Source organism: Marmota flaviventris, chromosome 9, assembly GCF_047511675.1.
Source record: "Marmota flaviventris isolate mMarFla1 chromosome 9, mMarFla1.hap1, whole genome shotgun sequence".
Taxonomy (NCBI): Eukaryota; Metazoa; Chordata; class Mammalia; order Rodentia; family Sciuridae; genus Marmota; species Marmota flaviventris.
This window is the reverse complement of record NC_092506.1, coordinates 93,365,663-93,391,859: the sequence shown is the minus strand read 5'-3', so window position 1 is coordinate 93,391,859 and position 26,197 is coordinate 93,365,663. Positions and strand designations below refer to the sequence as shown.

Here is a 26,197-nt window from a genome sequence, read left to right as displayed (position 1 = left end):
ATATTTTTCTTGGCAATTTCTTTAATTATTATTAAGCTTGTTATTAAATGTTATCTGAAAATTATTAAATATTCTTTTCCTTTTACCTTTTCCAGTATAAGCATCCTATCTATCTTAGTGGAGATTAGAATTTGTTATAAAGGAAATGTGAAAAGAGAAAAAAGAAGAAATACATTTGGCCCTTTGTGTCTATAGGTTCCACATCCACAGATTCAACCAACCTTATAGTCAGTTGTGCACCACTGCACCCAGCCAATTGAGTCTTTTAATTCATTGTTTTTCTGTGCTACTTTGTCATATTATATGATCTGTAAGTAATCAGATCATATTATATGATCTATAAGTAATTCTTCCTCTTGCTTGACATTTTATTACACTGACCAGAAGATTTAAACAATATTAAATAAAAAATAATAAACGTGGAACAATTTGGCTTTAAAAAATATTTCAAAGTTAAAATTATCATGTTAGTTTAAAATGGGTACTTTTTTTTAGTTGTAGCTGAATACAATATTTTTATTTAAAAAAATTGAAATCCTTATTTTTTTAATTGTAGTTAGATACCTTTATTTCATTTGTTTATTTTTATGTGGTGCTGAGGATCAAACCCAGTGCCTTGCACATGCTAGGTGAGCGCTCTACTGCTGAGTCACAACCCCAGCTCCAAAATGGGTATTCTTTATCATGTTCAAAAGTATCATATTCTGAATAAATAAAAATGTCCCCTGGCACCGGGGATTGAATCCAGCGATGTTTTACCACTGAGCTACACTCCTAGCCTTTTGAATTTTTTATCTAGAGACAAGGTCTTAAATTTATGATCCTCGTCTCAGACTCCAACTAGTTGAGATTACAGGTGTGTACTGTTAACCCCTCTAGTTTGAAGATTTAAATAAACTACCCCAAGACTTAATTTACATGTTTTATCATAATATCACAAACCTGGGTTCTTAATATTCTTAGTTGCACTATTCCTTCATTCTCTTCTTCTCTCATCCTTTCTGTAGTGAGCTGCAAGCGTCCAATCAAGTTGATTTTTCCTCTTTTCTGAACTTTTGCATTTTTTCTGTAAAAAACACTGCTCAGTGAAAGGGTTTTCAAACACTGTATTATAGCAACAATATCTGAGAGAAAAGATTTAGAAATATTCTAAAAATTAAAATCTAGAACTATTTAAAGGAGAAATAACAAATAACATATACCTTTATTTAAAACAAACCCTATTCTTCTCAATGATTTCTTATAACAAGCTTGATAATTTATACTGCCATAAAAATAATTAGATAATTGAACAGACATGGGTTGTGATTCAACTTTACCTAATTGAGCTTCAGGGAAAAATGCTCTGCCTAGATAAAATTGCTTTAGAGCACACAAAAAAGTTTACTTTTAAGATGAATATAGTATAATGTCAGACAGCAAAAATGTGTCCATATAAATATGGTAAAGAAGTAAACATCTTTACAGTTCATTAATATATTTTTTTTCCAGAGGCCCCCATCCTCCTGAGCCCTCTGGCCCCCTAATAGTTTTAATAAAAAACTAAATGACATTAAATTTAGATTGATGGTAATATATAGTTATTGTTATAAATATCATGTAAATAAAAGTTATTTTGCTTAAAAAAAATAACAAACTAAAACTCAAACAAGGCATTTTTATTTTAAATTGACCAACATAAACCTTACATTAAACTGAACTCCTGGTTCACTGAGAAGAGGGTACCTTCTGTAAAGTCTTTGGGTGAATTCACTTGAGGTTCGTACAATAAAACTTGCCGTTTGAGCTTTGGGAAAGCTACTAAAGACTGAAAAATAAAGGAGAAAACAATTAGTATTTATAAGCAGTATGGGATATTAAGATCAATTCCCCAACACAACCAATATAAATAAGAAAGGATTATAAACATAAATTTACAATCCAAACTTGTATTTGGTATCTTCATACATTTACAATTTAAATGTATGAAGCAGAAAAACAGGAAAAAAGAGTTGGTTATAAGGAAGAAATAAATATTCCCTTTATGGGAAAATAAAAAATTAGAATTGGTCACATAGGACAGTAGCAAATACCACTTGACGGTTATATACCAGCTCTTTCCATCATAGGAAATAATTACTCTGAAACTTTAAGTTGCTTATGGAGTAAGGACAGAAAGTAGTTACAAAGCAAAAAGCTAAAGAGAAAATTTTATAAATTCTGAAAAGATCTAAAGTGTTCTCTTAGATATTTAGTCATCATAAATTCTTTGTACACACTCTTGGTATAAAAATTAACATTAATATATGTATGTTTTTGGGAAGACTCCCACAGGCAAAAAATACCAATTCAATCTTTCTCCTTTTTTTTGCCTTTCTCTGTCTTGGTAACTTGCCTCTTTTCAATTTCTTTTTCCCAGAATACCTCATTTTTGTATTTTTCTTGGTTAAATGTCATTTTGAGAGTGTTATAAATTAAAAAATTCATCAGGGTCAGGGTTAGCTCAGTGGTAGGGTGTGTTGTGTGCCTGGCATGTGGGAGGCCTTGGATTTGATCAGCACCATCACCAAAAAAACAAAAAAACCACCACCAACAAAAATAATCACAAATTTCCAGAATATAATTTGATAAACAAAATAAATAAACCAACCCATAAAGTCCTTCTAAGTTCAGCATCAGGGAGTTCAGTTGCAAGTTTTAGATTTTCAAAGCTGATTTTCTCTCTAGGTCTTTGGTTCCATGCAAACAACACAGCCAGCTGAAACGTGGTAACCTCCAAATCATATTGACCAACTTCATTCTTAAATGTTATCTATAATAGATAAGATAAATTTCAATAAGAAGCTCTTCATAATGATTACCATCTACCTAATAAAACATCTGCTACATGAGATTTTATGTGAAAATACTGTTAGGTGTCTTCCAATATCCATTATTCCTTTCTTACAGGCTATGTAATTTTAAGCATAGTTTAATGACTCATCTTCTGGCTTTCCCTATAACAGATAATGGCCATGTGACTCAGTTCTGTTCAATGTGATACAAGTGGAAATGATGGAGGAAACTTCTAGAAGTCACCCTTAAATGAAGGTACACCTTCTCCTTTCTTTTTTGTTGGTAGGAAGATATACAAAGTGGGGATCATACTGGGTTATGCTGATAAGGGCAATACTAGAAGCATGATGGTGCAATCAGAAGACTAAGTTACTAACAATTTCATGGAACAGATCCACTATTCCTGTGAAAATTTTTATCTGTGAGAGAAGCAGAAAATCTGTTTTGTTTAAGTAACTCTTATTTGGAGTTCTTCCACTTTCACCCAAATAGAAAACTATATCATAACTTACAATTCCATTTGACATGAGATGATGCCAATGTAGTTTTCTACCACTATGATTTTTTTTGTAAAATTCTTCTACTTCAGGTATCAAATCCTCCAGTTCAGTAGGAAGCGAGACAAAGACTTTTTCAGAGCTTCTTGACCAGGCACCAGCATTCAGAATTTTTATATTAACTGAATCAGCTAAAGGGCAGAATATCAGAAAATATAAAACAATCTTGAGAATAGATAAAATTTACAAAATAAAATAAAAATTAAAATAATACAGGTTAAATTCTGGTAAAAAATAAACACGACTCTAAAGATTTTGTTAAAAATATTCTTTTGTTTCAAAAACTGGATTCACAAATCTACCATTCTGCTTTGACAGATGTCTCCAGGAATGTGAACATCATAACATTTCTGGGTCTATTACTGCTATTTAACTTTAATTACCACAAACACAGATATTCTTTTTTAAAAGTCTGAAATAGGGCTGGGGCTATAGCTCAGTGGCAGAGTGCTTGCCTAGTATGTGTGAGACACTGGATTCGATCCTTAGCACCACATAAAGAAGAATAAATAAAATAAAGGCATTCTGTCCATCTACAACTACAATAAATAAATAAAGCTTAAAACATATACACACATATGTAATTATAAAGTAAAATACCTGGTAAAGCCAATTTATTATTTTTGTGCATTTCCTTAAAAGCTTGGTTCAAATCTTCAGATACTTTTATGTCCTGAAACATTCTAGCAAGTTTGTTTACATAATCTGCTGGCATACCAACTTCCTACAAAAACCAAAGACAGAAGAGACAAATGTATATAATCTAATATATTACCAGAATAAAAAATTTAACAGAAAGCTATCTTAGATACTTTAACAAAAATTTTTCTTTTTTCCCTTGACTCTTAGAAAAAAAATAGGATAGTGAGGGTAGTCCTTGCTTTACACAATTTCAGTCTGCACAAATTTTACAGAATAGTTTTACCATCAGTTCTAAACAACACAGCTCAACCTCAGTTGCTACTATATAATAAATGTACTTGCATAAAGTACAAAACTTCACTTCTAACTACTCAATCCATAAGTTATGACAAAAATAACAGAAACACAGGCCTGGGTGTGTAGCTTAGTGGTAGAGAGCTCACCTAGCATATTCATGGCCCTGGGCTTGATCTCCAGCACTCAAAATACAAACAAACAAACAAAACTTAGCAGAAACATAACATCAGCTAACAAACACAATACTTTATTAAAAATCTATCAGTCACTTGTTTATTCAGTTCACCCAACAGAGAGCAAAGTGTACTGTTTTTGCTGGCATCCTTGCCTTATAGTGATAAAACCACATATTTTACATAAATGGGTAATCAAAAGGCGCTTGGCCAACAAAGATGATAAAAATACATTAGAAAATTAACATATGTTGCTGGGTGCAGTGGCAAATGCCTGTAATTCCAGGGAGGGTGAGAGAGGAGGATGGAAAGTTCTAGGCTAGTTTTGGCAACACAGTCTCAAAATAAGATAGCAAAAAGACCTCTAGCTCAGAGGTACAGTGTTTCTTCAATCCCCAGTACTGCCAAAAAAATAAAAGTAATAATGTTGGAAGTGAAAAAAAAAAAGAACATAGAGTTGTAGAACAAAACTGACTGTGGAACTATAGTTGTAATGTTAATAACGCCAATGCTGAACATTCATTATATACAGAGGTATAAAAACTTAGTGAAACAAAGTTGTTGACATAAATGAGAAAAGTGGTAAGTTGCATGCTAGAAATGGATCCAAACTTAAATGGGTATGCCATCTCTTCAAGGCACAGAAAAGATGTTTATTGTACTGGAAGAGAGTAAGCAACTGCTATTAAACTATCTTCATTTTAATGATAGCTTTATTGAGACACATAAATCACCTCCCATAAGATTCATACTTTTAAAATGTAGCGGATTTTAGTATATTTATAGAGTTGAGCAACCATTACCTCAAATCTTAAGAACATTTAATTACTCTAAAAACAGGCCCCATGTTTATTTAGAGTCACTTCTCATTTCTACTTCTGGCCCCAATTTCTGCAAACCACTGAAAGTACTTTTTTTGTCTTTGTATATTTGCCTACCCTCACATCTCATTTTACTGGAACCATATGACATATGGTTTGTGACTGGCCTCTTTCACTTCAGCATTATAATATTTCCTAAGTACATCCAAATTCTAGCATGTGTCAGTACTTCAATTCTTTTATTGAAAAGTCATATTCCACTGTTTGGGTAAACAACATTTTGTTCCTTCCTCAGCTTATTAACATTTGTCATTATTTCTAAATAATAATATAAGGAACATCCATATATAAAAATTTACATGTATATGTGTATATGTCCTCATATCTATTGAGTAGAATTACCTAGCAGTGAAATTGCTTCATCAAGTCTGTTTAACTTTTTGAGGAACTATCAAACAGTTTTCCAAAGTGGCTGCCCCATTTTAAATCCCACCAGCAACTTACCAGAGTTCTAATTTCTCTTCTTTCTCAACATTTGTTATCACCTCTATTTTTTATTTTAGCTATTATAGTAGGGATAAAGTGATATATCCAGTGATTTTGATTAGCATTTCACTAATGATTACTAATGCTGAGCATGTTTGTGTGCACTACTGCCCATTTATTTATCTTCTATAAAGCAATGTCTATTCACAATCCCAGATACTTGGTTTGCTAAGGCTGGAAATAGCCAAATTTGAGGCCAGCAAAAGGGCCTGAGGATATAGTTCAGTGGTAAGATGCCCTTGAGTTCGATCCCCTGTGCTGAGAAAAAAGAAAAAAAAATCTATTCAAATTCTTTGCCCATTTTTAATTGGGTTATTTGACATTTTGTTGTTATATTTTAAGAGTGCTTAAAATATTCTAGATACAGTATCAAGAGATAAATTATAAAATATTTTCCTAATTACACTTGATGAATTTTTAAAATAACTTTATTTTGTTTATTTAGGTTTTTTTTTTTTTTTTTTTTAAATGTGGTGCTGGGGATCGAACTCAGTACCTCACATATGCGAGGCAAGTGTTCTACCACTGAGCCACAACTCCAGCCCTGATAAGCTTTTTACAAAGAAAACAAATACTTCAATATAAAAAGTTTCTTGTGTTTTAAATTGGTGTACTAAAAACATATTAGTTTTGCTATTTTTCATCTTCCTATATAACAATAAGAGTTTTGACAAAAAATTTTTAAAAGTCACAGAACAATCATTATTTTTCCATCTATGCTCTTTCACTTAGTATGTTGCTACTTATTTACAAACAGCTCTATAATTAAGCATTTAGCATTAAAAATACCTTAAAAATGAAATAATTTACTGGGTGTGGTGGTATATGCCTGTGGTCCCAGCTACTCTGGAAGCTGAAGCAGGAGGATTACATGTTCAAAGCCCTGTCTCAAAATAAAAAAAGGCTGGGGAGGTAACTCTATGGTAGAGCCCTTGCACAGCATGCACAAAGCTTGGGGTTTAATCCCAGGTATCACAAAGAAAGAAATTATTTGTCCTGTGGTCTATTTAATAAGGTAATTTTTAGCAAGAGTGTATACAAAAGGGAATAAAACAGTAGAAACAAGGGTGCTTTACTAACTTCATTAAGAAAATGTACTTTAGTAGGTATCACTTTATTTTACAAGATATTCTGTTCTTACTAAAAGATCACTATTTCTTTAACATTACCAATATCACCACAGATATGAACCATGTGCGATATTAAAAACCAAATATTTAAAAAAATTTACTTACTCTTAGCCACTCTACCATATTTTCTTCAATTTCACTATCGGCAGAGATGTCTAATATGAGACGTCGTGTCAAGTGAGCTTTGTGATACCTCATAAAAACATCTTTGTTTTGTACGTATTTAAGTACCAAGAGCTGCACAGAAAGCAAAGATACTTTCAATTCTTATATATTCTTAGCCATCTGTCTCATTTAGGCCTTTCCATATCCCCTAAATGTCAAAATTCTGAAATCTATATAAGCACATAAAAATAGAAGCCTACTAAATTATTTCTCTGAAAAATCAGTTCTGATATACGTCACTGATTCAAAAGTCAGCAAATTTGAGACTAACAAAATAACCTCTTAGTCTTAAGAAATACCAGTTTTTCAGACTTTACATAAAATGCAACAATATTTTTTCACATGAAAATCAATGGTTCTTTCCCAATTTTCTTTTCTACTTATCTTTAGCCTTCCCTTTTTTTTTTTGACACTAGTCATCTCTGTGATCCTTTTTATCTATACTTGTCCTCTAGCTTCACTTCTTTGCTCCCTGGCTTATTACAATTATGCTAAGCAGATAATAAAAGAATGAAAGCAACTAGCTATCAGAAATAGAAAAAATTTATATACCACTTCTTTAAGCTTTGCTTCAATCTCTTCAGAAGTTAGTTTTTTGCTTAATGGCGTTTTTCTTAGCAACATGTCACAGTAATTGGCAAGCAACTCAGGGCATTTTGATTCCGGTTGAGTTTTCAATCCCACTCTGAAAAACAAAAGCAGATGATGAAAAATGATTAATATTTGCAAAGTTTTTTTTCTAAAGTCAATTTTTTCAGAAACTAATTTTTTATGTTGAACAGCAAAATTCTTATGTGCAATAATCTAGGGATCAGGACTGGAGTTAAGGTGAGCAAGATATCTACAGTGCATAATTTAAGGAGGCATTCACTCTTGGGGTCCTGTAAATGCCACCCAACTCCTACAGGACCCTGAGAACAAGAAATTCCTTAAATTTTACCCTCTCAGTACCTGTTTGTTTAACCCTAATTTGGGCTTGCAATGATCTTTATTCAGATACTTTTATTTATATAGATACAAAGATTTATTCATATATCTGCTAAAATAGGAAAAACCATGTAAGTTCTTGGATAATTATAACCTAACATTCAAATTTTTTCATTATTAATGTTAAGATAAATCCATTACTTTCCTTTTTGAAATATATCTGTATTCTGTAGTGATGTGATAGCTACCAATAACCATTTTAAATATTTGCCAAGTTTTTTTCTAAAGCCAATTTTTCTAAAGCCAAATTTCTCCTAAACAATGAAAAATTTATATATTTCCCTTTTCTGAGGAAATTTGAAAACCAGTATCATACTTTCATGCTTGAAGTCTTGCATTTATTCTTCTTTAAAAAAATATTTATTTATTTGTAGATAAAAATAAGTAAAGATACTGTGTGTTTGTGGTACTGAGGCTCAAACCCAGTGCCTTACACATGTGAGGCAAGCACTTTACCACTGAGCTACAGCTCCAGCCTTGCATTTATTCTTTATTCTACTTCTTAAACAACATTTGTAAGTAAACAAATTCAACATTTTAAAATTTCTCGTGCATACAAAATTCAAGTGTTATTTTCAAGGATTGAGTGATCTATATTATTATCAATATATATATATATATCATCAAAAACCAAAATTATATTGTGTGTACATAAACATAAAATGTATGCAAATGTCTATTTTTACTGGATACATCAACTCTTTTAATTTTTTTTAATTAAAAGAAATATTTTGCCTGTAATCCCAGTGACTCAGGAGGCTGAGGCAGGTGGATCGTCGCACTTCAAGGGCAGCCTCAGCAACTTAGTGAGGCCCTATCTCAAAATAAAAAAATAAGGGGTGAAGATGTAGCTTGGTAGGAAAGCTCCCTGGAGAATGTGGGGAATGAAACTCAGGGCCTCATACATGCTGGGCAAGAGTTGTATCACTCAGATACATCCTTAGTCCCTGGATAAGTAGACTTTTTTTTTTTTTAATAATTTTTTTTAGTTGTCAATGGACCAACTGATCGATCGATCTATCTATCTATCTCTGTGTAGTGTGGAGGATCAAACCCAAAATAAATTTTTTTAGTTGTCAATGGATCTTTTTATGTAGCTTTATTTTTATTTATTTTTTATTTATTTACTTATATGCAGTGCTAAGGATCAAACCTAGGGCCTCACCCAGGAAAGTGCTCTATCACTGAGCCACAACACTAGCCTCCCTTTTAATTTGATGAATTAAATTGTTTCTTCTCCCAATTATGCCTTTTTTGTGGGTGGGGGAATGATGGGGATTGAACCCAGGCCCATGGGTGTTCTATCACCAAGCCACACCTCCAGACCTTTTTAATTTTTTTGAAACAGGGTCTCACTCATTTACTGAAGCTGGCCTCGAACTTGTGTTTCTCCTATGTCAGCTTCCCCTATCATTGGGATTACAGGTCTATGTCACCACGCCCAGCTTTTTCTTACCAATTATGAATCAGCATCAATTCTATTTCTACTTATTTTAATAATGTCTTTGTTCTGAAAAATCTTCATCATGTAAGTAAGCAGATGGGACTAGAATAAATTTTTCTTATGACATCAATTTTTTCCTCAGTCATTTGCTTAAAAAAATAATGTTGACCTAACATTAAAATTTAATTTTAACAATTCATATTTTCAATATTGACTAATTATAAACTACCCAACTTGCAAAGGCTCTGATAGCTAACTCATTAGAAATTCATTTTCTATACATCAGTACCACATGGCAAATACCTTCTTAGGCAATCTGGAGGCTTTTCTATCCACAGGCAAAACACTATGGTATGAAGGACAAGAGGTATTCCTTTCTTTACAAAGTATGGAGGGCTAATTGTGGAACAAGTAGAAAAGAAAAACTGCTATATGATAGTTCCATCAGAGCTCAGTTTTAGAAAAAAGTTGACACAGAAGTTCAAGATTAGGAACTGATTTCCTTGAAAGTATCCACACATAATGTATTCATTCTCTAGGAAAATCTTTCTGTAATCCTCAACATAGGCATATCCCACTAATAATATGATAATTGGATATCCATCTTTTCAAATCTTTTGCAGTGCAGATGCCAAGGTCAGGCATGAACTCCTGTGATAATCCAACTGCTATGGGAAGGGGGTGACCACTTTAATCCAGTTAGGAACAGGGCTGGTTCAAGGTCGGGTTGCAGTTCCTGCTAACAATCTGTCTACCTCTGGTTAGCCCCTGAATTTAAGGAATGTTCCTCCTTGGTTTTCAATTAAGGTTCCACCGGGTTTTGTCTCTTCAGTCCTGTGTGACCACCAAATCTCTCTATTGCCCTCCAGAAGCATTGCTCAGTCTGGGCCAAACCTTCATTTTCACGTACTATTTCTCTTTAAGGAAACAGTTCAAATTCTCAGTTAACCTCTAACAGGTTTTCTTACCTTCTGTTAAATTTCAATCCTTTCATCATAGCTGCTTCTGCAGCTCTTTGATAACATTAAAATTACTATTTTCTGTATTTACGTAATCATTCTAGTTGTTATCAGTGGCAGCACTGGTTTTTCACTTCTCAGAAGTGAGTCACCCAAATAACCTGAAAGCTAGTAAAAGTTTATTCTCCTAGAACATCACCTCCCCTACCTCTGAAAGCCACAATACCTATGTTCTGCTATCTGGGTCAGCTACTGATATTCATTTTGCTCCACAGAAATTTTTTACTTTAATCTGGAGCTAAAAGATATGGTAATCTCAGAATCTGAAAATACAGAGAATTCAGCAATCCTCACTTTTGGGAAACTATCTTGAAGACACAGGTTCACATATGTAAAATGACAACTGTACAATATTATTCCTCTGTTGCATTAAAGGTAGCAGCAAACCATTAGAAATAGGTGCAGGATTACTTAAATAAACAAGGGCACACCCACCAGACAGAATGCCATGGTACTATTAAAAATAATGAGATTATAAAAAAACTTACAGCTTATATCATAATGGTGAGCACAACTGAGAACAAATCCCCTAAAACCAAGAAAAAGATAAGGATACCTGAATTCACCATTGACATTCATCGCTGTACCAGAATTTCTAGTAAGAGCAATTGAGCAAGAAAAAGAAACAGAAGACATCTGAATTGGAAAGGAAGTGGTTAAAGTACCTATTTTCAGATGTCATGACCTTGTGTATAGAAAATCTAAAAGAACCCATAAAAAAGCCATTAGGGCTAATAAATGAATTTAGGAAAACTGTATAGTACAAAATAACATTTAAATCATTTATATTTTTATATACCAGCAACAAATAATCTGAAAGAAATAAAAGAAGACCTAAATAAACAAAATGACATCACATTTTCATGGTCTGAGAGACATAAAATTAAGATGTTAACAGTACCCAACATAAGCTACCAATTCAATGCATTTCCTATCAAAATTCCAGGAGCCTTTTTTTTTTTCCCTACAAAATGGAAAAACCAATCCACAAATTCATGTGGAATTGAAAGAGAACTCAAATAGCCAAAACATTTGGGGGTGGGGAAGGTGGAGCATTCACATGTCCTGATTTAAAAGCTTACTAACAATGCTATAGTAACAAAACAGAGTGGTACCAGCATAAGGACAGACATATAGACTATAGGAATTAAATTAAGCATACAGAAACAAACATAAATCCATGGCAAACTGATTCATGGTAATAGGGCTAAGACCATTCAATGGATGCAGGGACAACTTAATATCCACATGCAAAATAAAGAGGATATATATATATATATATATATATATATATATATACACACACACACACACACACACACACACACACATACATATATAGATAGATCTATATCAATATATATAATATTTATTTCTCTCTCTACCACTGCCACCCGCTGCTTTGGTACCATGGATTGAACCCAGGAGTGCTTAACCACTTAGCCATATCCTCAGCTCTCTTTTTTTATGTTTTTGAGACAGAGTCTCACTATGATGCTTTAGGCCTCATTAAATTACTGATGCTGGCCTTGAACTTGGCAATCCTTCCACCTCAGTCTCCTGAGTCGCTGGAATTACAGGAGTGCACCACCACACTTGGCTAGACCTAAACCAAAAAAATCTTAGAAATGTAAAGATGAATCTTCATAAACCTGGATTTAGGAATGAACTCTTAGATATGAAAGCATAAGCAAAAGCAACAACAAAAAAAAATTGTACAGTAGAAAATAGGATTTCATTGAAAGCTTTTGTACAACAGGCTGATGGTGTAGCTCAGCAGATTATTTGCCCACCATGAATAAAGTCCTGGGTTCAATATCCAGCACAGAGAAAAGGAAGATGAAAGAAAAGCTTTTGTGCAGGAAAAGACAATTAACTATAGAATCCAAAAAAATATTTGCAAATTATCTATCAATAAGGATTTGATGCCAAAATACCTACAAGCACATAAAAAGATGCTTAAAATCATTAGTTGGTATTAGGGAAATGCAATTCTAACCACCAGACTCCTTATACATTACTGATAGGAATGTTTAAACAGTTCAGTCACTATGAAAAATAGTATGGCAGTTCCTCAAAAAGTTAAATATAGAATTCCCATATGAACTCATTAATTCCACTCAGAGATATATACCCAACAGAAGTATTCAAGAAGTGCACGCACACGATACTCATGTTTCTAAGCAACATTACTCAAAATTCACAGAAGGGGAAAACACCCCAAATATCCATGGGATAGGAGGGAAAAAAATTATGGTCTAAACCATGTTATAAACATACCACAATATTATTTAGTCAAACAAGGGAATGAAGTACCAATACATGTTTGGAGGGAGAGCTCTTGAAAACAATGATACGGGGCTGGGATGTGGCTCAGCAGTAGAGCACTTGCCTAGCATGCTCAGGACCCTGGGTTCGATCCTCAGCACCGCATAAAAATAAGTGAATGAAATAAAGGTACTGGGTCCAACTACAACTAAAAAAAATAAATATAAAAAAAAAACCAAATGATAAATGAAAGAAGCTAAACACAAGGTCACATATTGTGTAACTTCATTTACACAAAATATCCACAGAGACAGAATGCAGATCAGTGGTTTCCAGGGGCTGGTATGACGGCAGAATGGAAGAAATTGCTCTGGAAAGTGTTTTACTTGAGAGTGTTAGAAATATTTTGGAACTAAATAGAGATGATGGTTGTACAATATTGTGATTGTACTAAATGCCACAAAATTGTTCAGTTTAAAACTTAAAATGTCTATTTTTAACTTGTTTAAAGTTGCTTCAATAAATTTTTAAAAAGAACAAGGAAAAAGTTCAACTTGAGAATGAGCAGAAAACTTGCATTATACCAATCTTCCTCCAGGAAGCAATTATAAACTCTGGAGATTTTTTTTTTCCCATAAACAACTGCCATGAAGACAGTGAATAGTGATCCACTATAGGTAAATCTCTAAATAAAGTTACACTTTGAAGAAAGTAATGGTACTGGTTAAATTTCCAAAAAGTAGACAATTTTGCTTTGAGGAAATCCTATCAATGCCACCTGCAGGGAAGCTAAAATTCAGATTGAAATCTGCACTTTCTGGCAGAACAATCAGGACAGTTCAAACAACCTAGCAGGAACCATTCTGTGCAACATATCATTACACATTCAGGATAAAATCCAACACTTCCAAAGATGCAAAGATACATGGAAATGTTATGTATATATAAGAAAGGCAGTCAACAGAAATCTAGGATAATTTGAAAATCCAAATATAGGGCTATCAATTGTAATCCACTGAACAAAATAGGAAATAAGTCCCTACTGATATGATAAATCACTGTACAAATGAAAAATCTGATGAGGAATGGAATCTTTTATTTTGGTTTGTATATTTTTTTTATTTGTTCTAGTTAGTCATATATGACAGGAGAATGTATTTTGACACATCATACATAAATGGAGTATAACTTCTCATTCTTCTGGTTGTTTATGATGTAGAGTTATACAGGTTGTGTAATCATATATGCACATAGGGTAATAATGTCCAATTCATTAATGCTACCATCATTCCTTTATCCATTGCTCCTCCCCGCCCTTCAGTCCCCTCTGTCTAATCCATAGTACCTCTAAGGAATGGAATCTTTACATAGTTTTAAAGTACTACCCAAAAATATAAAGAGAAAAAAGAGTACCTTTGCAGCAGGAAGATCCAATACATATCAACTTAATGAAGTGACCAAAGTAAAGTCCAGTAGTAGAGTAAAACAAATCATGTTCCTTCAGATAAGAACAAAGTTTCACTTTTTTTTTTTTGTTTGTTTGGGTATTAGAGATTTAACCCAGGGGTGCTTCACCACTGAGTCACATCCGCACATCCCTAGCTTTTTAAACTTTGAAACAGGGTCTCACTAAGTTGCTTAGGGCCTTGTAAGTTGCTGAGGCTGGAGTCAAACTTGAGATCCTCTTGCCTTGGCCTTCTGAGTCTCTGGGATTACAGAGATGCACTACTATGCCTGGCACAAAATTTTACTTCTGCCAAAGATGCAAACCTGAATCTCATTTATAGGAACCATCAGATTAACACGACCTAAGGAACACTATAAAAAACTGGCCTGTATTCTTCAAAAGGATAAGGTTACAAGAGTCAAAGAAAGAGCTGGTTTCTGACCAAGAAAGATCAAAGAAATATGACAACATAAAAACAACACATAATTCTGTATTGAATATCTTTGCTGAAAAAACATTTATGGTCAATTCATGAAATTTAAATGGGTCTGACGATTACACTGCAGTATGTATCATAATTTCCTGATTCTGGAAGTTGTTTTGTGATTATGTTTACACTAATATACTGAATGATAAACAATTTACTCTCAAATGATTCTAGAAACAGTATTTTCAGTATTTGCTATGAGAAACAGATAATAAGGGCACAGTAGTTATGACTTTATGCATATATACACAGTTGACAACTAGGAAGAAATGAGTAAATTCCCTGAAAATCTAACTTAACCAAATAACTAGATTAACTGCAAAATCTGAAGACCTTTTATCTACTAAAGAAATTGAACTCATATTAAAAAAAACTTTCCACTAGAAAACTTCAGGCCCAAATGGTTTTACTTACGAATTCTACCAGACATTTAAGGAAGAAGTAATACCAATTACACTAACTCTTTCAGAACATACAGAAGAGAGTAACTTCCAATCCTTATGAGGCCAACATAATGATACCAGATATTATAAACATTATTAAAAAGTAAACCATAAAAGCTACAAAGACCAGAAAGAAAGGCAAATCCTTCATGAATTGGGAATGAATTGGGGTGGGGGGAGAAAAATATTATACCACCTAGATTCAAGATTTACTATAGAACTATACTAATCATGAATATGTGATAATAGCCTAAAGAACCCAAATAAATCACTGGAACTGAACAGAAAGCCCAGAAATGGATGACCATTTTAAAGTCACCTAAGGTTTTTATGGAAAGGTAATGTATTGGGGAATGGAAAGTCTTTTCAATAAATGGTCTGAAGCCTCTTTTCAATAAATGGTCTGAAGCCACTTACTAACCATATGGTAAACAAAAAGTAAACAAAAGAAATTTAATCTCTAACTTACAACATACACAACCATTAATTTAAGATAGATCTTAGATGTAACTGTAAAAGCTAAATTATAAAGTTCCTAGAAGAAAACAAAGAACATCTTCATGTCCTAGGGTTGAAGCAGAAAAAGATTTCCAAGATACAGAAAGCAACAACAACGACAAAAAAAAAGAAACACACACACACACACACACACACACACACAAAATTGCTTAACATCAGTAACATGAGGGAGAGGGGTATCAAAACTATAATGAGGGCTGAGGCTGTAGCTCATTGGTAGAGCACCTACCTCACATGTGTAAGGCACTGGGTTGGATCCTCAGCACCACATAAAAATAAATAGATATTGTGTCCAACTACAACTAAAAACAAAATTTTAAAAATGTGAAAAAAAAATCTATAATGAGATACAACCACATACATCTGGAATGACTAAGATTAAAATGACATTATCAAAACACTGATGAGAATGAGGATCAAATGGCACTTTCACACTTCGTTGGTGAAAGTGTAAAACAGTACAATCTCTTTGGAAAACAAACTGTTACATTCAAAAATGGAAAAATCTCAGACAATGCTGAATGAAAGAAGTTTTATATACACAAAGCACATATTGTATGATTCCATTTATATGAAGTCTTATATTAGACAAAACCTATCTATACTGAAATAATTAGACCAACAGCTGCCTCTGAGAGGAAGTAGGGTGAGACTTACAGGGAATAGATATGAGGCAATGATCTAAGATGATGGAGATACTGTATATCTTAATAGGAGTATGCATTTGTTAAATTTGGCCCAATTATACACTTAAGACGTATGCAAATGTCTATGTAAATTTTACCTCAAAACAAATATCAAATTTAATTAATGAGTTCATGCTAATGTGTTCAAGGAATAAGATTATCAATGTATGAAACTTCTTTAGAAATTCATTTAAGAAGTTGTCTGATGGAGGGCAGGGGTTGTAGCTCAATGGTAGAGCACTTGCCTAGCACATATGAGGTACTGGGTTTGATCCTCAGCACCACATAAAAATAAATAAATAAAACAAAAGTATTGTGTCCATCTACAACTTAAAAAAAAAAAAAGAAGTTGACTGATGGATGTATGTAGGGAGATATATATTTGGTAAAGCAATTATAGTAACTTTACTCTGAGTTTGAATCTTTCACAAAAAAACACTTGAGTATAAGAGAGTAAGGAAAATCTATATAATCACACATAGTTATCACAAAGATGTAGTATAATGTTTCATATATTTCATAATTGCTAAAAGAGAATGTGACCTATGTCCTTCACATGTCAATTACTATCATACAACAAATGACTCAGATGTCTTCGGTTGTTTTTTGGGGTTGTTTTTTGGTTTGTTTTGGTACTGGGGATTGAACCCAGGGGCACTTTATCATGGAGTCATATCACCAGCCCTTTTTATATCTTTTGAGACAGGGCCCTTACTAAGTTGCTGAGGCTGCCCTCAAACATGATCATCCTGCCTCTCAGCCTTTCAGATTGTTGGGATTACAGGTGTGTACCACTGCACCTGGCTCAGATGTCTTCTACTGTAATACTATTCAACCTATGTAGATCAAAAAAGTAAAAAATGAAAAGATTAAAATAAAAAAACTCTAATTACTTTTCCTTAAAAAAAATGTTATTTTTCAGGGCTGTAGTTGTGGCTCAGTGGTAGAGTGCTTGCCTAGCATGTAAGGCCCTGGGTTCAATCCTCAGCACTACATAAAAATAAATAAAATAAAGATACTGTGTCCATCTACAACTAAAATAAAAAATAAAAATAAATAAAAAATGGTACTTTTCAAATATTTTGGCATTATATATACATTTTCTTTAAGATAGTAATTAGCATCTAGAAAGTGTATCAAAATTTTTTAACCTTTATTGCAACTTAGTACTATACTCTGAAAGGACTATAACTAGTTTATGGAGTAATATTTCATAAATTTCAATTCTCAGATGTTCTGAAATTATACATAGCATATGTAAATTCATCTTACCAAAGTATTTGTGTGTGTGTGTGTGTGTGTGTGTGTGTGTGTGTGCGCGCGCGCGCACGCGCGCTCTGGAGATCAAATCCAGAGCCTCATGCATACCAGGCAAGTGCTCTATCAAAGAGATCAAATTTTAAAAATGATAATACAACCTACAGTAAAATGATTTTCTGGGTGGGAGAGGAAGGGAGGAAGCATGGGGGTAGGAAAGATGGTAGAATGACTTGGACACCATTACCCTAAGTACACATATGAAGACTCGAATGGTGTGAATATACTCTGTATACAACCAGAGATATTAAAAAATATGTTCTATATATGTAATATTAATTGTAATGCATTCTGCTGTCATATATAATAAATTAGAATAAATTAAAAAAATGACTTCTCTTTTAATTTTTATTTATTTATTTTATTTGGTACCAGGGATTGAATCCAGGGGCGCTTAACCACTGAGCCATATCCCCAACCCTTTTATTTTCAGACAGGGTCTTACTAAGTTGCTTAATGTTGCTAAGCCAGTCTTAGCTTTGAACTGGCAATTCACCTGCTTCAGCCTCCTGAGTTGCTGGGATTATAGTCATGCACCATCATGCCTGGCTTGATTTCCCTTTTTATATCATTATAGTGAATCCTCATTTTCTGGGTTTTCCATGTAATAGAATACCTTTAGTGACTAACAAAGAGAAAATAATCAAGTAGAGATTCTAAAAGATTAGGAACAACATTTTCTACTTCAAAAGATAAAGACAATATATTTTGGTCATAAAAGAAGAAGAAGAAAAATATAAATTGAAGAGTTTTAATAACCAAGGACAACAAGAATCCTAAGAGAAACAACAATAAAAACAAACCTAATAGGGAAGTAGATACTCTGCTGACCTAGTAACAATACAGTCCAAGCAATTTAAATATTTTTAAATATGGTTTTTAAAAGCTTACCCTTTTTGCTTCAAAGGTAATTCAAGTTTAAATATAGTAGCATCATTTACAACTGCTTTATACGCCTGCAAAAAATAATTTGAAATGGAATATGAGCATTATTTTGAAGATCTGAGTAAACAGATAAATCAATACACTATTAAAAACATAAAAATACAAGTCAGGTGGTTTTTGTCATTTTGTTTTGTTGTGGTGCTGAGGAAAGAATAGAAGGACTCACAGATCTACATCCTCAGCCCATTTTTTTGTTATTTTAGTTCGGCTTTTTTTGTGGTAGTTGGGATTGAACCCAGGGCCTCTCCCATGCAAAGCAAGCACTCTACCTCTGAACTACACCCCAGCCCCAGCCCAGTTTTTACTTTTAATGGTATGTCTGGACTCAGAGAATATGTTTTCATAGACTCTGTTCAAAACTGAAATGCACTCTGGCATGCTATAACTATGAATATTCTCAAGTGAGGTATTAAAGCTGCCTGACAAATAATTCACTGTTTTCTTTCATCCTTCTAGACGGTTTTGTACCATTTCCTTTCTCCTCAAACCTCCAATGGTTTCTTATTCATGAATGCTCAACAAATAATGTAGCTTTCTATTTTACTGATAAAACTTAATCAGAATTTCCTCTTTTTACTCGTTAATTTTTCCCTTTCCATTGTTCCTCTAGTCTTAGCATACTGCATATTGTTATGCTCAACTCCTATAGAATAATTAAATTACCATCTCTAATTTCTTTCTGGCTTTTTTTTTTTTTTGTACCAGGGATTGAACCCAGAGGTGCTTTACTACTGAGCCATATCCCAGCCCCCCCTTTTTTTTTTTTGAGACAGGGTCTAAGTTCCTGAGAACTTAGGACCTCTCTAAGTTTCTATGGCTGACTCTGAACTTGTGATCCTCCTGCCTCAGAAGCTGAGCTGCTGGGATTACAAGTATATGCCACCACACGAGGCTTTCTTTTCTGCATTCTTATTGAAAACCACTAATCAGGCTTTCAGACCACCAGTCCACCCAACTACTCTTGTAAAAGTCACTCACAACCTCAATGTTGATAAAGACAATAATTAACAATTTCCATTAATTCTACCTATCAGTAGCGTTTTAAAATAGCATGTTACACTCCCCCCGCCCCCCATTTTCAAGCACACTACACTCTCCTGGTCATTCTCCTTCCTCCTGCATAAATGATGGTTCTTCATTTTTCTAACAACTAAATATCAGAATGCCATATTCTCTTTTCAATCTTCACTCATTACTTTGGTGACTGTAGGCAGTATTAATGATTTAAAAATCGCCTACATACTGGAGCTGCAAAAAATTATTTTTCCAATTCTGCTCTCTCCCTTAAACTCAAAATTTCCACATGGATGCTTAACAGACATTTCAAAGTTAATTTGTTCAAAACTGACTGTCTGATTTCTCTGCAACCATATCCCCAAAACTTATTTCTCCGAAAGTCTTACCCATCATATTATTTTAAATATTCAGATTAATGAATCTGAATGCCATGCTTTAATGGTCTCTATCACCTTATACATTTAATTCATTAGCAAGTCCTGTAGAGTCTTTTATCATAATATGATCTTAATCCCAGTGATCCCTTCTCTGGGAATATACTCAAAGGAAATAAAATCACTATTTTATTAATTTATTTTTTTACATCACCACTTTATAAAGATATCTGCACTCCTTTGCTATTTGTAGCATTATTCACAATTGCCAAGAGATAAAAACAACCAACCTAAGTGTCCACTGAAGGATAAATGGATAAAGAAACTATAGTACATATATAAAATGGAATATTATTCAGCCCTAAAAAGAGTGACATCTTGTCATTTGCTACAACATGAACAAACCTGGAAAATACATGCTAAGTGAAATAAGCCAGACAAAGAAAAAAATCTTGCATGATCTTACGTATATGTAGAATAAAAGTAAATTAAAAAATACAAAGGTACAGAACAAACAATGGTTATCAGAGATGGGAATGGGGAGTAGAGCAGGGAGGAAATAGGGAAATGCAGGTTAGAGAATACAAAGCAGTGGATATACAGGATAAGCAAGTTTAGAGACCTAACAATGTACAACATAAGGATTACAACTAATAACATATTACTGTATATAGGACTCAGGCTAATGAATTCATTTTAGCTGCCTTTGCTACTAAAAAATTAAAACATGTGACACAGTGGATGTTAACTGAACTTCACTCAGCAACTTTTTACTGTCTATAAGTAGCCCACAATGTCATGTTTAAACTTAAATATACACAACTAAAAAATGAGAGGAAGGAAGGTGGGGAGGGAGGAAAGGAGGGAGAAAAGGAGGAGGATGGAAGAAAAGAGACATTAAATTTGAGAACTCAATAGGATGTTAGAGTTAGTTAGTAAGACGACAATGGCCTGGCATAACATCAGTGTGGACAGAGATTAGCACTCTAAGAACATGATTTAAAGACATGCGTTTGGGGGGTGGGGGTCAGCCAAAGCATCTCTGAGAAGTCACTTTTAGAGGCTATTGTCCCTTTTATCGTTAAGTCCCAAGCCACACAGCTAGTGAAACACATTTTGCCAATTCTCTTTGACATTCCCAGACTTTTTCCATTGTTCATATCTGTATCTGTACCTTAAAGGTGTTTTTTCTAAAACTGGAAATATGTGCAGATTAGAAAATGCCAGAAAATCAACACTTTCTTGGTGGCGTAATTTGAACCCCAAATTCAAACCCCACAGTTTTTAAAAACTTTCACAAAGTTTCCTTGCAGGATTAAGCTATAGTAGCTCATTGCAGATATGACAAAAAAGAAAAAATTTGACAAAAAATATGACAAAAAAGAAAAAATTTTGTTGGCTACAGTTCCTTCTATCATCTTCTGTTTTCACCTGTGCTCCCTCAATTTTCCAAATAAATTACTTGCATTAAAAAAAAAAAAATAACCACTTTTGACCACCTCTCCATCACTGTAAGTCTCCAACATCATTTATTTGATTATCTCGTGTTCTTGCTGCTTCTATTGACTTTCTTCACTTTTTAAAAAATTTCCCCAGTAGTCCTGTTAATATGTAAGCCAGGTCCTATGACTCTCTTCAAAATCTTTTGATGACTTCCCATCCTACTCACAGTAAAAACCAAACTCCTTACAAGATCTGGGATCCTGTGTGACTTCATTTCCTACTATTCTCGCCTTCACTCCCATCTACTCTGGCCACAATGACTTCTGCTGTTCCTGGATTATGATACATTATTTTCCTTCTTAAAGCCCTTGCATCTACTGTTTAATCTGGCTGCAACACTCGCCCCTTGGTCAGTCCCATAAACTTATTCCTTTCAGTCTCAATTTAAAGCTCACCACAAAAGCCTCTGTAGAGTACTTAAGACTTTAAATCACCTCATCACCTTCACATTCCATTAATTATTTCCCTAATTATGTTCTTAATTATCTAAAACAAACAAAGAGTGAGGGAAAAAGTCAACTAAAGAAAGCTGATTGTCCTTTCAGAGTCACAGGAAAAAAGTCAACTTTGGAAAGTAATAAAAGGTAGTTGAAGAGGGGACAAAACAAATGGCAATTTTTCATGATAGGTTTATGACATTTAAAAAGTATTCTCAGGACAATATGATGTTTCATTATCTTTGCCCCACGCTAGTGAGGATGGGAAAAGATGGTTCATTATGCAAATTCTTCCCTGGGAAGCAAAGACAAAGGTGACATTACTCTGGAAGGAGTCTTATAAGAGGACAAAGAATGGAAGAATCAACTCTGCATGTAATGAGCTGGAGACAGGTGGGGTATAACAAGGAAGTTCCAGATGAAGTATACATTGAATTAAGTCTTTGGAAAGATGAATAGGAATTCAATAATCAGCAATATTCAAAAACAGGACAACATTCCTGGGAAAAATGAAGAAGAGAATAATTTTTAAGCTAAGTTCTTGTTCAGAAGGATATCCAATGCTTACCAAAAAATCACCAAACCAAATATAATAAATACACTATGTTCACTAAAGAAAAAAATAGAGTTGCTAGGTTTTTAGTTTGAGATTTAATAGCATGATAATTAATGCTTATTATGCCAGGCACAGTGGTGCATGCCTATAATCCCTCAGCTCGGGAGGCTGAGGATCGTAAGTTCAAAGCCAGCCTTAACAATTTAGTGAGGTCCTGAGCAACTTAATTAAAATAAAAAATGTTTTTAAAAAACGGGTCTGGGATGTGGTTCAGTGGTTAATTATCCCTGGGTTTAATCCCTGGTAACAAAAAGCGAAACAAAACAAAACAAAGCAGTAATTAAAACAGAAGCACTTTTAATATAAAATGTCAATATACAGAAATGGATACCTTATCTCTTGCAGTAAGAAATCGTGGATCATCCTGAAAAGCTTCTTTGACAAGTTTACTAAATCTATTGAATAGCGTAAGCAACTGTTCAACATATTTCTCAGAGTCCTGAAAAAAAAAATGTTTTACATTTAACTGAGTTTAATAATGGGATTCACTGTGACATTTTTGTACATGCATATATTGTACATTGTTCATGTCCCTCTATCCTAATTATGTTATCCTAATTATTCTCTCCCCAACTTCTTTCTATTCCCAATTTTTCTAGTCTTTTCCCAGTCCTTAAGTCTCCTTTCTACTTTCTGGCCTTCTTTTTAAAATTGAGTTTTAAAAGAAAAATAATTATACAAAAATGAGAAAATATAATTTTAATATAAGACTATAGTCTTAAAACTAGGGAAATTTTTTTCTTAAAAATAAAAGGTGTTCCAATATTACTATTTTGCCATTTCAATTATTATTTTAAATACTTGATCCTGCATTTAAAAAATAATCTTGATATACTTCTATCATTGCCACTGGAGAAAACTTACAGTAGTAATAGTTTCAGCAGCTGCTACCATATCTGCCAATCCAGCACTAATGATATGTTCTTCCAAGTCTTTCAACATTGGCTCTATCCCATTAGGAACTTTGTCCATCAATGAAAACATTAAATGTAACTCTGAAAGGACAGAACATACTCATATAATTATTTTATTCACTAGAATAAATTTTCTCTGATTTACATAATGAAATGCCTGTGGTAATAAGAATTTGGAGAGATATTAATTAGAAGTTTATAAAGGTAATAGTATTGTGTGAGTACAATTAGTTAGGAGTTGTAATTATAACTTCCTGATCTATCTTCTCAGTTTGACAAAAATTATTTTTAAAAAATATAATTAAACATTATTACCCTATGTACATATATAACTATATGACTGATGTGATTCTACACCATGTACAACCAGAAGAATGAGAAATTATACTCCATTATATATGATGTATTAAAGTGCATTCTACTGTCATGTATAAATAATTAAAACAAATTAAAAAATATCTAATTAAAAGTGATCACAAACTGTAAAACCCAATTCCATTTGACCTCCCATGACATTTTTTTTTTTTTTTTTTTGGTGGTGATGCTGGAGATTGAACTCAGGGCCTCACACATGCTAGGCAAGCACTTTACCACTGAGCCACATCCCCAACCTGAGATAAAATATTTTTTATTTTAGAAAGCATAAAAGTACCGAAGTTTAGATAGAAGACTAGTACATTTCATAAAGTAGTTGTATTACTACATATATAGCCATATAATTAAAGGGTTAAAAAATTACAAGTAGTAAAAATTATAAAAGAAATATGGTAGAGATAATAAAAAACTGTATTCATAATTTTTCAATTCACAAAGCACTTTTTCCTGTTATATATCACTTAATTGACACAAAAACCTTAACAGTACTGATTAACACTAAGTATAAATCCTTTATTATAGAGAGTTCAACATGGATCACACCTACTTTACTTATACTGGCATATAAAATTCAAACATTTCACTTGTGCCAATGAGTAGCTTTCTCCCTACCCACATCTCCAGTATTGGGGATTGAACTCAGGGGCTTTCTACCACTGAGCTACAAACCTGCCTTTTTAGTTTTTGAGACAGGTTCTCACTAAATTGCCAAATCTGATCTCAAATTTGAGATCCTCCTGTCTCAGCCTCCCAAGTAGCTGGGATTATAGGCATGTGCCATAGCACCTGACTGAAATGCAACTAAAGATTAAAGGGGACCTTGCAGTTAAACACAATAAAATCTAGAAAATACACCAAAATGTTAAAAGTGGTTCTCTAAGGGTAAAAAGGATATGAGCAATTTTTTTTTGTTTTATTAAAATACTTGCTGCCTACCAAAATACCTTTCTTTAAAAAATTTTCAATTGGAAGGAGGTAAGAGAATAAAAATTATTAACACAAAGCATTTCATTACTTTCTAAAAATATTTACCACAAGGTTCCACAAAAAAGTCAAATACCAGGGCTGGGGTTACGGCGCAGTGGTAGAGCGCTCGCCTAGAGTGTGTGAGGCACTGGGATGGATTCTCAGCACCACATATAAATAAATTAATTAAATAAAGGTCCATTAACATCTAAAAAATATTTATTAAAAAAAGTCAAATAGCTAGTCCTATCCTATACTGTAAATTTACAATTTAAATTGGTCTTTAAATGCAGAGTTCAACTTTTGAGAAAAAAATGGGAAATTCACCACATACACCTAAAGAAATGAAATGCTTACAAATGAAATTTGCAAACTCCTTAATAGTCTTTCTGTCTTAAATATTTTACCATTTTCTTTAAGCTTAGGTTATGCTAACAAATATGCCTATGTGTAAAAGAATAATCTAACAGCAATTTATTTAGTGACCTGCTTCAAAGACACTCTTAAAACAGAAAAGTTTTATGTGATGTTTTACCTACTTTCAGTTTCATTTCGCTTGATCATGCCTTGGCACTCTGCTAAGATAGTCTCTTTAAATGATGTCACCAGGGCATTTACACAGCATTCCATGAGCTGAAACACAGTAAAAATTAGTCATGGCTACTCTAATTTTCATAGCACTAATCTATCCAACACACAAAATAAACCATGTTATTCAATAGAAAAAAATTAAGTAAACTAAAATAGATTTTACTTACCTTTATTATAGGATTATTGAGGATGGATACTTTATCCTAGTTTACCAAAGTATATTTCTCTCTAAGAATAATGCTATAGAACTTAGGTTCTCTTTAGAAATTTTAACAAAAGTCCCCAAGGAGGGGAGAAAAAACTAAAAATATACAAAAACAAAATAAAAAAAAAACCTTTGATTAATTTATCCTATTTGGAGAGAACCTATACTAGAATTAGATTCTAAAATATAGTGACATTCATTTAACAAACTATTACTGGATACCTACCACATGAGTGGGCATCAAAGATATGTTTAGAAGACACAAAAGAGTAAGATATAACCCCTGTTCTGGAAAAGATCACTATCTAATTGAAGGTGAAAAGGAAAACCTAAAGTGCTCCCACAGGATAATATCTAAATTGGATCTTGAAAAATTAGTATAAGTCCTAAAATTAACTGCGAATTCTAGGGAAAAGAAGGTGCACATGGAAGGGAAGACACAGTAGAAGTCGGGAAAGGAGGGAGGGAACCACAAACATTAACAAAAACCTA

General features: G+C 33.3%; 1 protein-coding gene across 3 annotated transcripts in view; it reads right to left on the bottom strand.

Annotated features, from left to right (window-relative positions):
- Cul5 (cullin 5) overlaps positions 1–26,197 on the bottom strand; it is an 84,179-nt gene that overhangs the window by 5,252 nt on the left and 52,730 nt on the right. For 2 of the 3 annotated variants that reach the window (XM_027930619.3, XM_071616670.1), the window contains 11 exons: positions 25,449–25,542; positions 23,519–23,649; positions 22,986–23,093; positions 18,654–18,718; positions 7,698–7,830; positions 7,086–7,217; positions 3,972–4,095; positions 3,327–3,502; positions 2,630–2,791; positions 1,689–1,807; positions 943–1,066 (listed from right to left, as the gene is read on the bottom strand). In XM_027930619.3, the coding sequence (XP_027786420.1) occupies positions 943–1,066; positions 1,689–1,807; positions 2,630–2,791; positions 3,327–3,502; positions 3,972–4,095; positions 7,086–7,217; positions 7,698–7,830; positions 18,654–18,718; positions 22,986–23,093; positions 23,519–23,649; positions 25,449–25,542 (1,368 nt within the window). The remainder of the gene's footprint in view (positions 1–942; positions 1,067–1,688; positions 1,808–2,629; positions 2,792–3,326; positions 3,503–3,971; positions 4,096–7,085; positions 7,218–7,697; positions 7,831–18,653; positions 18,719–22,985; positions 23,094–23,518; positions 23,650–25,448; positions 25,543–26,197) is intronic. The other variant, XM_071616669.1, reaches the window with a different exon arrangement.